The 15,093-nt window shown below is 42.2% G+C and overlaps 1 protein-coding gene across 1 annotated transcript; it reads left to right on the top strand.

Moving 5' to 3' along the window:
* Positions 1 to 2,666: 2,666 nt before the first annotated feature.
* Positions 2,667 to 14,718, top strand: LOC112251717 (endothelin-1-like). Its single transcript, XM_024422670.1, has 4 exons — positions 2,667 to 2,910; positions 9,033 to 9,198; positions 13,500 to 13,628; positions 13,736 to 14,718. The coding sequence occupies exons 1-4, from the start codon at positions 2,850 to 2,852 to the stop codon at positions 13,863 to 13,865; spliced, it is 486 nt and encodes a 161-aa protein (XP_024278438.1). The 5' UTR covers positions 2,667 to 2,849; the 3' UTR covers positions 13,866 to 14,718.
* Positions 14,719 to 15,093: the final 375 nt, after the last annotated feature.

Below are 15,093 nucleotides of genomic sequence, written 5' to 3'. Positions count from 1 at the left end.
AAATCTCACTCCAACCTTTCTTCAAAAGTTGGCAGCCCTGAGACAAATAATAGTGTAAAAGCAGGTGAACTGGTTCTACTCCTTTTCTCCATTTTCTTGTGTTTTGTGGTGGAAAACTGAGCTAGTCGAGCGTAAAACATCAACCCTGTTACCCATAGATAGACAGGCTAGAAATGTTTTAACAATGTAAAACTGCATTCAATTATCGCTCCATGTTGCACACAACAAGAAGCTTTCAGTCCTGCTGTCACAAGGGGATTTATGGCTGATTTAAGATGAAGTTGTCAACCCTGGTACTTTATTTGGCACTTACTAGGTACTTATTATAGGATACATTTTTTTAACCTCTTGAGATATGAAAACATGTTTTTTATTAAGTTGAACATGTGCTCTTTATGACAGAATGTTACAATTAGGTGCAATAAAACGTTTTTTTCCCCCACGAAGTTACACTACTCAAAAGACACATAATTGGTGGAACGGCCCTGTGGTTGTGTGACTGCCCTGGAGTGATTGAATGTGTAGACAGTCTAATTGTGGTTGGAGGTCAATGGAGTAATTGTTCCTTGGGAAATTTGAGAATGTCCTCCTAAGCCCAAAGCTGCCATTTACTAAATCACCCAATAATAATTTATCACAGGTGGTTGTCATGATCTGAGTGAAATGGAGGGAGTCATCAAGCTACTCTAATTGCAAGGAGTTGATCATCCACAAAATCTTCAAGAGATGATCCAGTTTTTTCTTGACTTCCAACACATCTACGTTCTATTAGACATTTTACTAGACGGCATTTGGGATTTTATAGATTTGATCGAAAACATTCAACAAAGAAGGAGAGAAAGACAAAAACATCTTCCCAAAAATCTGTCTTGTATAAAACAATTCCTGAAATGATGAGAAATGACGGTGAAGTCCCCTGAGCCAGTAGATACTGTAGATGTCACAACACCAAGGGATCACACCTATGAGTCACAACATAAAACTGTCCCTTACCCACACCTTAAAAATAAATTAAACGTTTCTGTCTGCCTCTCCTTTGATCAAAACATAACAGTAATCGAAGCCCTTTACTTAAGTTTTAGGGTAAATGTATTTTTTGCATTCTGCATGCACTGTTGAGATATCCCTGCAGAGCTAACCCTGGGAGCCTAAGTGAGTGAGTGGCCATATGTACTGACAGTCGATGAAATACTGTTCATTAAATCCCTTCCACAGCCTTTGGGGAAGAAAAGTTGGGCTGAAATGTCTCGGATGTGTTTTTGCTCCCTCCCCCCTTTCATCCACTCCCACCTCATTTCACCTCAAGTATCTAATTGCTGTAACCAGGGGCACACTGAGCAAAGATGTTGTTTTGTGTTTCGCCATGCCTTTAATTATCTCTCCTGACTGTAAAGCTAAGCCTAATCTCAACTAATGAGAAGTCTAAAACTCTGCTAAATGGGAGTGAGGGTGGGAAGAAATAGCCCCTGTGGTGTGACTCAGAATACATCAGTATACACCTACTGTGATCATGTTACAGGCCCCATTGAAGAGTGCTCAAGGAAACTTTCACGCAGAGGGTCTCTAAGGATTAGGTTACTCACCAGGGTCATCTTCACAGTTTCTATAGATCACACACAACCCCCAACAATGATATTAGGCTTTGATAGGATCAAAATGCGATGTACAAAATAAATAAACAATCTAACACACAAAAGCACAGGAATATGTGGAATATGTGAGTACTGTCAACTATTTTGAAGGCAGCAAAACTTTACCCAATACCCCGGCTTAGAGCAATTATCAACATGTCTGGAACGCAGATGTGTCAATTGAGATGTTTCAATTGACTCTTTGTTTTAATTAAAATGTTGGTTTACCACAAAGGGCTTCCCTTGGTTTGGCTAAAAGACATGGTGCTAGACAGCTTCCCTGTATGAAGTTGAAGTTGAGGGGTTTCCTCCCAAATACTTTTCCCCCCTAGCTCTATGGACTTTGTTATTTAGACCTTTCTATGCCCAACATAGCCTCCAAATCCACTGCCTGCTGGGAGTCTGACAACCCATTATTCCCCAGTTACCTTCCCACTAAAACATCTGCTTCCCTAGTTCTCTAGTTCTGAACTCATAGCAGGGCTCTAATCTAGTCCTACCTGGCTTGGACTGTGACAACATCTTCAGCACACCTTTTGGTCAGTGGGAGAACACTTTACAGGACCAGAACTCTCTTCTCACAAGGTAGCTCTTTCCTGCTGTATGTTCTCAGTAACTGGCAGGCCTGTAGCACATGGCAGGTGTACAACACACACACACACACACACACACACACACACACACACATACACACACATACACATACACACACACATACACATACACATGCACATACACATACACACACACACACACACACACACACACACACACACACACACACACACACACACATACACACACACACACACACACACACACACACACACACACACACACACACACACACACACACACACACACACACACACACACACACACACACACACACACACACACACACACACACACACACACACGTAAGGCTGTTGTACATGTGTGGGACTCTGTGGGGGTAGCCCTGGGAGAGAAGAGGCATCAGTGGTGACAGAGACAGAGTCTGGGAAGGAGGAGGGAGGGTGTGGTGGTGCTTGAGGTGTCTGAGGTACTGCTGCTTAAGACCAGACCAGAGCCTGGGACTGACTCCAGAGCTTCTCTGAGCTCCACTTCTTACTGATCCCTGCTTCTGGATCTATCTGCCTGTTGTGTGTCTCAAGGAGAAATTGTCACTATCTTTTTTTTGAATTTGGAACTGTTTGTACTCATTGGAACAGAATAATGGATCTCACCACTTTTTACTTCCTGACCACAACTTTGGTTTTGATACTGGAGCATGAAGGTAAAGACTTTCTCCTGATATTACAGATGTTTACATTATTATTGAGCGCTTTTTGTTTAAATTGGAATAAAGTGTTTTTTACTCTCATGTGGGGTGTAATTGTTGCACCTAAGCTGTGGTTTAATAGAGACAACATGTAGTAGGTAAGTGAGCCCTCATGTTGGCCATGCCTGTGAGCAGATGCCTGTCTGCTTTTACTGTCTGCTTTTATCTGTTGTTCAAAAGCTGGTTCAATTGGATTTATTTTGTCTACTGGGAACTGTACAGCCTGTTTTAAATTATTTTGACAACTGTTGCCCACAAGAGTTACAATATTCTGTATGAGTTTGCATAAGCATAACTAACCTCTGATATGATCTTTGCTGCTGATGTAATGTTGTGAACTGATATCATTTTTGTGCTTTATGTCGAATGAGGACAGTGTTATGTAGTTCACGTTTCAAAACAAAGGGAAAAATTCCATCTGAACTCAAACGATAAAACATACCTGTACTGTACAACTTTGGATGATATCATATATGTACAGGTAAAGGGAAATGGATAGGAGAAATGTGCAGATACTGACCACCCAAACTTCTTATCTATGCTTGAGACTGATTGACCATAGGATTTATGTGCGAGCTAATCTAAACCACAGTGTTTTGATTAAATACCCAACCGGGCACTTCAACTACCAGGGACACCTAAATGCCATATATTCATCAGAGGGAAAAGTCCCAAAGCACCTACAGACTCCGTGATTGAAGAAGGAGAAAACTGAAAGTCTTATGTTAGGACACAAACAAAAGTAAAAAGGTAACTATCTAGAGATAAGTCCTCTCTATAGATACTGTACCTTGAGATACAGCAGGTCAGATCTCTAGATCAGACGATAGAATGCAACAGGTGTTCACAGTGGGGTTTTTGTTATATCATGCAGCACTTTTGAGGAATTTGAACAACGCCTTTAGCATATTCAAAAGAATATACTGCTCTTTTGGTCTGAATATTTCTACATTATGTGCTGCTGTCCATGTGTGCTGCACATTCCCTTAGGAATCACAGAACAGAAGTTAGTTCTATACCCGGGCTCTCCAGGCAACCCCCCTCACTTCCGTAGAAGGCTTTCCACCAGCTATGGTGGTGGACTAACATTCCACAGCACCCCCTTGATCTGAACCAGGAAAGACATTCACCATAAATGTCGATCCAAGTCACATGGATAGACAGCTTGTAGATAATATGTCAAAGTCAAGACTTTATGAAGGGGGGGAAAAAAAGTCCTCTCTCTCATTGCAGTGATTGGGGACACTGCCCTGTGTAGGGTGCCGTCTCTCGGATGGGACGTTAAACGGGTGTCCTGACTCTCTGAGGTCATTAAAGATCCCATGGCACTTATCGTAAGAGTAGGGGTGTTAACCCCAGTGTCCTGGCTAAATTCCCAATCTGACCCTCAAACCATCACGGTCACCTAATAATCCCCAGTTTACAATTGGCTCATTCATCCCCCTCCTCTCCCCTGTAACTATTCCCCAGGTCGTTGCTGCAAATGAGAACGTGTTCTCAGTCAACTTACCTGGTAAAATAACGGATAAATTTAAAAAAAATTTTAAAAAATTAGATGAGTCGGGGAATCCAGGAGCATTGGTTAACATGGGTCCTTATTATAAGACAGATACTGTCATGGTTGACTAGGCGCTGTTAAAGTACACTCTTTGGTTTATTGTTTCTTATACATGATAATAATAGATTAACATTGGTTAGTTCAGCAATCTCTGGAATCCATAAACCCTGTTATACACAGCACCACTGTTGCTTGTGCCACCCAAAAAGAAGACCATGTGTATATACAGGATTACCAGGGATAGAATCTGTGGTAGGTTATCCTGTTATATCCAGAACTAATCTTGTAAAAGCACAGGGCCAGGGTCTCTGACAATATTGCCTCAAAATTCGGCCAGAGATGTTTTTTGGACTAAATGGAATGGATTAAATAGTAATCTCATGGACGTATTTGGCAATCAACTCCTGAACCTCTAAAGCAGTGAACGCTCACTTCTCCAAACAGGTCGCTAAATTAAATTTTGCTTGGCAATCACATGGCATCTCAGGAGGCACGCAAGGCTTGTAAGCGTAACATTTCCATGCTAAGTGCCAATACAATACAATCCATGGGCCGGGCGTCTGTTCGACGCCAAGGAGTCTAAAGTAACAAATCCACTATAAAAAAAACAGTTTCCTGATCAGGAGATGATTTACCTCAGCTATTTACGCCAATCAAATCTAATTTACGTAAATCCCTGAACACCTGTAGGATCAGACTCTCTATTAGGGGATTTTCAATGAGACTTGTTTATGAAGAGCTGAGAGCACCGTTTGGGTGTACAAGGGAAATCTGTTTTCATTCAAGTGATAAAAAGCCAGAGGCAGGCCCAGCTATTGGAAGCTGCGCTCGTGGCTTGCACCAGCAGACTCCTGAATGCACTAGAGGAACTTGTGCAGGGTACAATGTGGTTCGCCACTGACTCATTGGGGTGAACCCAAATCCACATGGCATTTGGGATTCTCCACCACTTTAGTTTTATAACACATTTATTGAACTATAGTCCTTTACAGGGTGTAACAGTTTGATACAATTGACATAAGAAAATGCAAAGCTGTGAGAAATATATTAGGGTTAGATGTGGAAAAAATAATAGCTAGACAGTGTCACATAGCTAGACAGTAGCTCTATCAGGGTAGACAGTAGCTCTATCAGGGTAGACAGTGCCACTATCTGGGTATACAGTAGCTCTATCAGGGTAGACAGTAACACTATCAGGGTAGACAGTAGCTCTATCAGGTTAGACAGTAGCTCTATCAGGGTAGACAGTGCCACTATCAGAGGAGAATGTGCTTCTATCAGGGTAGACAGTAGCTCTATCAGTGTAGACAGTACCACTATCAGGGTAGACAGTCGCAATATCAGAAAAAAAAATCCCCTGTATCTATTAGAGCGCACATAGAGTGGCAACATAATCTAGACTTCACCTGGGCTATCAGAGAGTACTACTGTGTCTGACTGACATCAAATTAATAACCAGTGATAATCAGTATCTTTCGGAGGGCTGGATGAAAGCTATCGAATTAATGAGTTTCATTTTTTGGTGTCAAATCACAAGTTGGCAACCCATAAATTCACACACAAACAAACATTACAATAATTCACGGTGATAATTAGCCTTCCGGTGTTTTCTGCAGTGCGCATCCCATAAAGAAAAAGAAGAAAAAATACAAATACAAATAAAATGTATGTTGCAAGTGCAGCCCAGTGGCAGTGAGACTGGCTATAGACAGTGAGATGGGCTATAGACAGTGAGATGGGCTATAGACAGTGAGATGGGCTATAGACAGTGAGATGGGCTATAGACAGCGAGATGGGCTATAGACAGTGAGATGGGCTATAGACAGTGAGATGGGCTATAGACAGTGAGATGGGCTATAGACAGTGAGATGGGCTATAGACAGTGAGATGGGCTATAGACAGTGAGATGGGCTATAGACAGTGAGATGGGCTATAGACAGTGAGATGGGCTATAGACAGTGAGATGGGCTATAGACAGTGAGATGGGCTATAGACAGTGAGATGGGCTATAGACAGTGAGATGGGCTATAGACAGTGAGATGGGCTATAGACAGTGAGATGGGCTATAGACAGTGAGATGGGCTATAGACAGTGAGAGAGCTATAGACAGTGAGATGGGCTATAGACAGTGAGATGGGCTATAGACAGTGAGATGGGCTATAGACAGTGAGATGGGCTATAGACAGTGAGATGGGCTATAGACAGTGAGATGGGCTATAGACAGTGAGATGGGCTATAGACAGTGAGATGGGCTATAGACAGTGAGATGAGACAGCGAGATGGGCTATAGACAGTGAGATGGGCTATAGACAGTGAGATGGGCTATAGACAGTGAGATGGGCTATAGACAGTGAGATGGGCTATAGACAGTGAGATGGGCTATAGACAGTGAGATGGGCTATAGACAGTGAGATGGGCTATAGACAGTGAGATGGGCTATAGACAGTGAGATGGGCTATAGACAGTGAGATGGGCTATAGACAGTGAGATGGGCTATAGACAGTGAGATGGGCTATAGACAGTGAGATGGGCTATAGACAGTGAGATGGGCTATAGACAGTGAGATGGGCTATAGACAGTGAGATGGGCTATAGACAGTGAGATGGGCTATAGACAGTGAGATGGGGTGAGATGGGCTATAGACAGTGAGATGGGCTATAGACAGTGAGATGGGCTATAGACAGTGAGATGGGCTATAGACAGTGAGATGGGCTATAGACAGTGAGATGGGCTATAGACAGTGAGATGGGCTATAGACAGTGAGATGGGCTATAGACAGTGAGATGGGCTATAGACAGTGAGATGGGCTATAGACAGTGAGATGGGCTATAGACAGTGAGATGGGCTATAGACAGTGAGATGGGCTATAGACAGTGAGATGGGCTATAGACAGTGAGATGGGCTATAGACAGTGAGATGGGCTATAGACAGTGAGATGGGCTATAGACAGTGAGATGGGCTATAGACAGTGAGATGGGCTATAGACAGTGAGATGGGCTATAGACAGTGAGATGGGCTATAGACAGTGAGATGGGCTATAGACAGCGAGCTATAGACAGTGAGATGGGCTATAGACAGTGAGATGGGCTATAGACAGTGAGATGGGCTATAGACAGTGAGATGGGCTATAGACAGTGAGATGGGCTAGACAGTGAGATGGGCAGACAGTGAGATGGGCTATAGACAGTGAGATGGGCTATAGACAGTGAGATGGGCTATAGACAGTGAGATGGGCTATAGACAGTGAGATGGGCTATAGACAGTGAGATGGGCTATAGACAGTGAGATGGGCTATAGACAGTGAGATGGGCTATAGACAGTGAGAGATGGGCTATAGACAGTGAGATGGGCTATAGACAGTGAGATGGGCTATAGACAGTGAGATGGGCTATAGACAGTGAGATGGGCTATAGACAGTGAGATGGGCTATAGACAGTGAGATGGGCTATAGACAGTGAGATGGGCTATAGACAGTGAGATGGGCTATAGACAGTGAGATGGGCTATAGACAGTGAGAGCAGTGAGATGGGAGAGATGGGCTATAGACAGGGAGATGGGCTATAGACAGGGAGATGGACTATAGACAGTGAGATGGGCTATAGACAGGGAGATGGGCTATAGACAGTGAGATGGGCTATAGACAGTGAGATGGGCTATAGACAGTGAGACTGGCTATAGACAGTGAGATGGGCTATAGACAGTGAGATGGGCTATAGACAGCGAGATGGGCTATAGACAGTGAGATGGGCTATAGACAGTGAGATGGGCTATAGACAGTGAGATGGGCTATAGACAGTGAGATGGGCTATAGACAGTGAGATGGGCTATAGACAGCGAGGCTATAGACAGTGAGATGGGCTATAGACAGTGAGATGGGCTATAGACAGTGAGACTGGCTATAGACAGTGAGATGGGCTATAGACAGTGAGATGGGCTATAGACAGCGAGATGGGCTATAGACAGTGAGATGGGCTATAGACAGTGAGATGGGCTATAGACAGTGAGATGGGCTATAGACAGTGAGATGGGCTATAGACAGCGAGATGGGCTATAGACAGTGAGATGGGCTATAGACAGCGAGATGGGCTATAGACAGGGAGATGGGCTATAGACAGTGAGACTGGCTATAGACAGTGAGATGGGCTATAGACAGTGAGATGGGCTATAGACAGCGAGAATGGCTATAGACAGCGAGATGGGCTATAGACAGTGAGATGGGCTGGAGGACAGTGAGATGGGCTATAGACAGTGAGATGGGCTAGAGGACAGACAATAAGTGGATTGTTCTATAGACTGTTGGCCCTTTTGAGAAGCGTACAGTAAGATGGGGCTGATGTGTAGAGATTAGAACAGCATTAGCAGTGCCAAATGATCTACAGTGCATACTTCAGAAACAAATGAAAATGGAGTGACTGCAATCTCCCAGTTCTGTACTGTCTGTCCTTGTAAAAGTTTCATCAGCTTACAGTATTATTTTTTATATAATGCTTTATTCATGGGGTTGTTCCTTCTCTCCTAGCATACTCAGACTCCACTGCCCCTGGGCTTGGTCCAGAGGAGGGCCCCGTGATGCAGCTCAACTACAGACCCCTACGGCGGGAGAAGCGTTGTTCCTGTGAGAACCTGAATGATAAAGAATGTGTGTACTTCTGCCACATTGGCATCGTCTGGGTCAACACTCCTAGGTGAGTTCATCAAGAACAACATCTCACAGCACAACTCACCCTCTCATAAACAAAACGTAGGTAGAAAGATATCTACGACAGAGATATCTGTGTTGTGAAAACAAAGAGGTTTGTCTGTACTTTGTTTAGTTGGACATATTGCAAAGGTGGAGATACATAACATTTTAATTATCATTTCTCACGCTGTATCATATTTGCATATTGAGCCATATTGTAGAGTATATTTTAGAAATAAGGCTCGGTGGGGGCTAAAGGCTGTAGTTAAGCACGACGCAACGAGGAGTTGCTTTAGCTGTGGTATATTGACCATAATCACAAACCCCCGAGGTACCTTATTGTTATTATAAACTTGGTTGCCAACATAATTAGAGCAGTAAAAATAAATGGTGATTGGCTGACAGCCAATTGGCTGACAGCCATGGTATATCAGACCGTATACCATGGCTGTCAGCCAATCAACATTCAGGGATCAAACCACCCAGTTTATAATTGCAAATTAAGCCATGATATGGGATGGCAGGTAGCCTAGTAGTTAGAGTGTTGGGCCAGTACCGAAAGGTTGCTGGATCGAATCCCTGAGCTGACAATGTAAAAATCTGTAGTTCTGCCCCTGAACAAGGCAGTTAAGCCACTGTTCCCCGGTAAGCCGTCATTGTAAATAAGAATTTGTTCTAAACTGACTTGCCTAGTTAAATAAAGGTTACATTTAAAAAATGTTGTGACAGTGTTCTGAGAAGCCACAGGTTTTTTGTGTGTGATTTATTATCACATCAGAGTGTAATGAGCTGGATGATTTGTGGTTCTTCGTAAAACTCAAAACCACAGTGTCAAGGATTTAATTTAAAATAAGAGACAGTTACTGTCTATCATCAACTCAGACTTTCTCTCTCAACTCTTTCCTGCTGAATCTTCTTGTTTAACACGAGTAAAGGTGAATACCAGTGAACTTCAACATTACAGTTGGATCTGAACATACAGTACTTCCTGATCCAAATATCCCACATCCAATTAGTTAGAGGAGCGGTTAGGGCATCTGCCCTCTCTTCTGAATTCCTTGTTTCCTCATGTGTTCGAAAAGTCCCAGGTTTCTATAAGTTTTCCAATATCCTTTCCAATGGTCAGCCTAAAACCAGCTACTAAAGACCAAGACCTATACAGTGTAGGTACTGTGCTATGTTTAAACATGGAATCACAGTAGTAGTATGCAATTATGTGATCATTGGTAATACCACATTTCCTCCTACCAAACACACTTAAACATAAGAATGGAAATCAGTAGTTAGGAACTGATATTACATTTCACATGAATGTTCACAAATGATCATTCATTTACAAACTGAGCATAGAATTTTCTGAGACTCTCGCATGGTTTCTACTCAATTCTGTTGACTCAAGCTATCTACTTTCAACTCAAGAAACTAAGACAGTTCACAGTTTATAAAGAGAAGAGACAGGCTTTCACCATCCAAAAATACTGAGGTTAAACTACAACAGAGAGAAAGAGACGAAGGGGGGAAATGAAAGGGTCACCTTTCAACAGCTGCCAAAAACACCTTATGGAATGCAGATGTTTTGGCTGCTCAGACAGACAGGTAGACAGACAGTCAGACAGACAGGCAGGCAGGCAGGCAGGCAGACAGATGGGTGCATGTGTATGCGTGTGTGTGTGTGTGTGCATGTGTGTGACGGTGTGTGGAGAACACAGGGAGGAGGTGACCCTGTTTGATGGGGTTGCTTTGAGTCGTGCATGGCATCTGGAATCAGTTCACTGTGTGGTCTTGTTAACATGTCCCAGGCTGTAAGATGGGACATCATGGCGGGCAGGCAGACTGGCTCTGGTTCAGGATCAGGTTAATATCCAGAGCAATGAAGCAGCAGCTTTAGGATATATAAATGTGTTATGGAGGACTGGCATCCTCTCTGTGTCCTGTAAGACAGGTTTAATACATTATACCCTCGAGACTCACTAGACACCAGTGTTTGCCCAGCTTTTCAGGGCCATGCAGCTTTATTTACGTGATCTGCCTCATTGGTTCTATAAAAGCATTTTGTGGGTGCCAATAGAGATATAATATAGGATATTGAGCAATTAAGAGCCCCTTGGCCCACAATTTCTGTGTCCCCGCGGAAATCTAATTAACATACAACAAAGAAAATCCTCCCAAAACCTGTCTGTTTTATGACCACTCTGTTGAAAGTTGAAGACTCTCAAGAACATGATGGCTTCTGTCTGTAGCATCCAAATGGTTTGGGCTATGAGGTCCTGGTACTAGTTAAAAAAGTGAATGGAAGTACAGTTGAAGTCCAAAGTTTACATACACCTTAGCCAAATACATTTAACCTCAGTTTTTCACAATTCCTAACATTCAATCCAAGTAAAAATTCCCTGTTTGATGTCAGTTAGGATCACCACTTCATTTTAAGAATGTGAAATGTCAGAATAATAGTAGAGAGAATTACTTATTTCAGCTTTCATTACTTTCATCACATTCCCAGTGGGTCAGAAGTTAACATACGCTCAATTAGTATTTGGTAGCATTGCCTTTAAATTGTTTAACTTGGGTCGAATGATTTGGGTAGCCTTCCTCAAGCTTCCCACAATAAGTTGGGTGAATTGTGGTCCATTCCTCCTGACAGAGCTGGTGTAACTGAGTCAGGTGTGTAGGCCTCTTTGCTCGCAGACACTTTTTCAGTTCTGCCCACAAATTATCTATAGGATTGAGGTCAGGGCTTTGTGATGGCCACTCCAATACCTTGACTTTGTTGTCCTTAAGGCATTTTTTCCACAACTTTGGAAGTATGCTTGGGGTCATTGTCCATTTGGAAGACCCATTTGCGACCAAGCTTTAACTTGAGATGTTGCTTCAATATATCCACAAAATTTTCCTCCCTCATGATGCCATCTATTTTGAGAAGGGCACCAGTCCCTCCCACAGCAAAGCACCTCCACAATATGATGCTGCCACCCTGTGCTTCACGGTTGGGATGGTGTTCTTCGGCTTGCAAGCCTTCCCCCCTTTTCATCCAAACATAACGATGGTCATTATGGCCAAACAGTTTTATTTTTGTTTCATCAGACCAGAGGACATTTCTCCAAAAAGTACAATCTTTGTCCCCATGTGCAGTTGCAAACAGTAGTCTGGCTTTTTTATGCAGTTTTGGAGCAGTGGCTTCTTCCTTGCTGAGCGGCCTTTCAGGTTATGTCAATATAGGACTTGTTTTACTGTGGATATAGATACTTTGCACTGGTTTCCTCCATCATCTTCACAAGGTCCTTTGCTGTTGTTCTGGGATTGATCACTTTTCACACCAAAGTACGTTCATCTCTAGGAGACAGAACAGGTCTCCTTCCTGAACGGTATGACGGCTGCGTGGTCCCATGGAGTTGAACCAGACTTGTGGAGGTCTACAATTTGTTTTCTGAGGTCTTGGCTGATTTCTTTTGATTTTCCCATGATGTCAAGCAAAGAGGCACTGGGTTTGAATGTAGGCCTTGAAATACATCCACAGGTATACCTCCAATTGACTCAAATGATGTCAATTAGCCTATCAGTAGCTTCTAAAGCCATGACATAATTTTCTGGAATTTTCCAAGCTGTTTAAAGGCACAGTCAAATTAGTGTATGTAAACTTCTGACCCACTGGAATTGCGATACAGTGAATTATAAGTGAAATAATCTGTCAGTAAATAATTGTTGTAAAAATTACTTGTGTCATGCACAAAGTAGATGTCCTAACCGACTTGCCAAAACTGTAGTCTGTCAACAAGAAATTTGTGGAGTGGTTAAAAAACAAATTCCGACTTCAACTGTATATATGGAGATATCTTTATCCCTTTATTTTAGGTACTAAACAATGTAAATAAAACAAAACATGTTTCCTGATCTTATATCTCTCAGATATAGGACAGACACTTCAGAACAAACTTCGTTTCGATTTTTGGTGGGACTGTTTTTCCATGTTGTGAATCTGTAATTCAATGCATTTCTATTGACTAATAACAGCAATGCCAAATTCAATGTGTCATCCAATAATTGTTTAATATAATTTTTTGATACCTTAAGGGGTCTCAAAACACAACATCAAATAGCCATCAAATAGCCCCCCCCGGTTTAGACAGGGCTTGGACTCTAGAATGTTAGGAGCACATGAAAAATGAATTCCTGACATTCTGTGCGGTGGTAAAATAAAACACTGAGTTCCCTTTGTAAGTTGAAAAAGACATACTCAAAATTCAAAGCTGTTGTGTTTATCAGTGCATGTACATAGTGATCTCATCATTCCCTGAACTCTTTCTCCAGTCAGGTGGTGCCATATGGAGTGGGCTCCTTCCCTGTTCGACTGAGGAGAGAGGTGGGACGATGCATCTGCCTGAAGAGAAAGGACTTTGAGTGTCTTTACTTCTGCTCTGCCTTGCGTACACTTAAAGAGTAAGTGTTCTTGAATCACACTTTAAATGTGTTAATATCATTGCTATCCCATATCAAATATTGAGAGGAAAAGAGTTAACACTGTCATGATTTCTTTGTTTTTATAGAGGTCAAAATTATTTGGTCAAGAGGACATTTGCGACAAAGTTGAAGAAGAGATATAAGGCTGAAATGTCAAATAAAAGGATCCAACAAACACTTAACGCAAGAAACCTGAAAGAAGAGAATGGACACTAGTTTCATCACCCTAGTTTCATGTCATCTGATTGGTCTCTTTTACAATATGACGCAAAAGGACATTGTACAGTGGTGGGGCACTTCTGAAACGTATTTATGAAATGTTGTAACTTTGCAGTCTTTTTGTGATTGTGACTCATTCTCAAATGTTTTAATGCTGTACATAAATATTTTTTACTTTACAACATACAGTACATACGTCATTTTCAAATCAAATGAAGTTATATAGTTACAGTAATGCATAAATGAGCAGTATTTAAGATGTTAAATGTAAAAATGTCTTGTATCTCTGTCAATGTTGTTTCTGCATGTTACACTGTTTTGGCCTCGACATCCTTTTGCTGTCATGGAGTTAGAATGTGAAAGACATGCTAGAAATGGAAAGCAATGCAGTTCACGGGTCTTAAAAGTGAGTTACAGTATGTATCAAACTAGACAGGGAATCATCTGTGTGATCTAGGACAGGTGGGTCATTTAACGCATCATATATCCAAAAAGGTATTCAAGTAGAGTTTACATGTCACGGCAGTGGTATTCAACGTCGGGGTTGCCAAAATAGTCCCCGCTGAAAAAGTTTGAATACCAGTGTTACAATTAAAATTGCATTGCTACCAAGACATGGATTCCAGACTAGGGCTGGTATTCAAGCAAACCTGCAAGGCTACCAGACCGCTGAAGAAAAACCCATTCCATACAGTATTACTATCTCTACAGGGTACAAAGCTAGTCTGTATTGACATAGTATCTGATAACTAGCTATGCAGGTTTGTTTGAGCACCAGTATTGTTTAAAAGATGATCAAATGACTATTTATTTTGTTTGTGAGTTGATTTTATAGCTAATACATTCAAATCTAAACAACATCCTTCTCACAGTGTGGTTTTATTACAATAGTCCCTTGTTTGTTACAGTGATCTTCCATCAACCCCTTGAGTCTAGATCTGCCTGTGAAATGTTCCGTATAGGCACAGACTAAGAAGTGTGTGTGGTATGTACAGTACATTATGTATCACTTACAATGAAGGAACATTCATTGGCCGAACGCCCTAGGCTGTCCCGCATTTATGGATCAAAAGGATAGTGGCTGTCAGCCAATCATCATACCTCTTCTCTTCTCTGGTCACCTTGCGGTCAGGTCAAGCGTTGCTCTGGGGATCAGTGTCCTCTCTGTGCTCCCTGCGGAGCGTCGTTCTGCCAGCATGAAGAAGCCCATAGGACCGCTGGATTA

This window comes from Oncorhynchus tshawytscha, linkage group LG05 (genome assembly GCF_018296145.1).
Source record: "Oncorhynchus tshawytscha isolate Ot180627B linkage group LG05, Otsh_v2.0, whole genome shotgun sequence".
Taxonomy (NCBI): domain Eukaryota; kingdom Metazoa; phylum Chordata; class Actinopteri; order Salmoniformes; family Salmonidae; genus Oncorhynchus; species Oncorhynchus tshawytscha.
Note: the sequence above shows the minus strand (reverse complement) of the source record. Positions and strands in the feature narration are given on the sequence as shown.

What these genes read in the sequence shown, in the direction of transcription:
- LOC112251717 (XM_024422670.1), top strand. Translation starts at nt 2,850, where the DNA reads ATGGATCTCACCACTTTTTACTTCCTGACCACAACTTTGGTTTTGATA. An exon ending in GTCTGGGTCAACACTCCTAG is followed by an intron (nt 9,199 to 13,499) that starts GTGAGTTCATCA and finishes CTCTTTCTCCAG; the next exon opens with TCAGGTGGTGCCATATGGAG. An exon ending in GCCTTGCGTACACTTAAAGA is followed by an intron (nt 13,629 to 13,735) that starts GTAAGTGTTCTT and finishes TTGTTTTTATAG; the next exon opens with AGGTCAAAATTATTTGGTCA.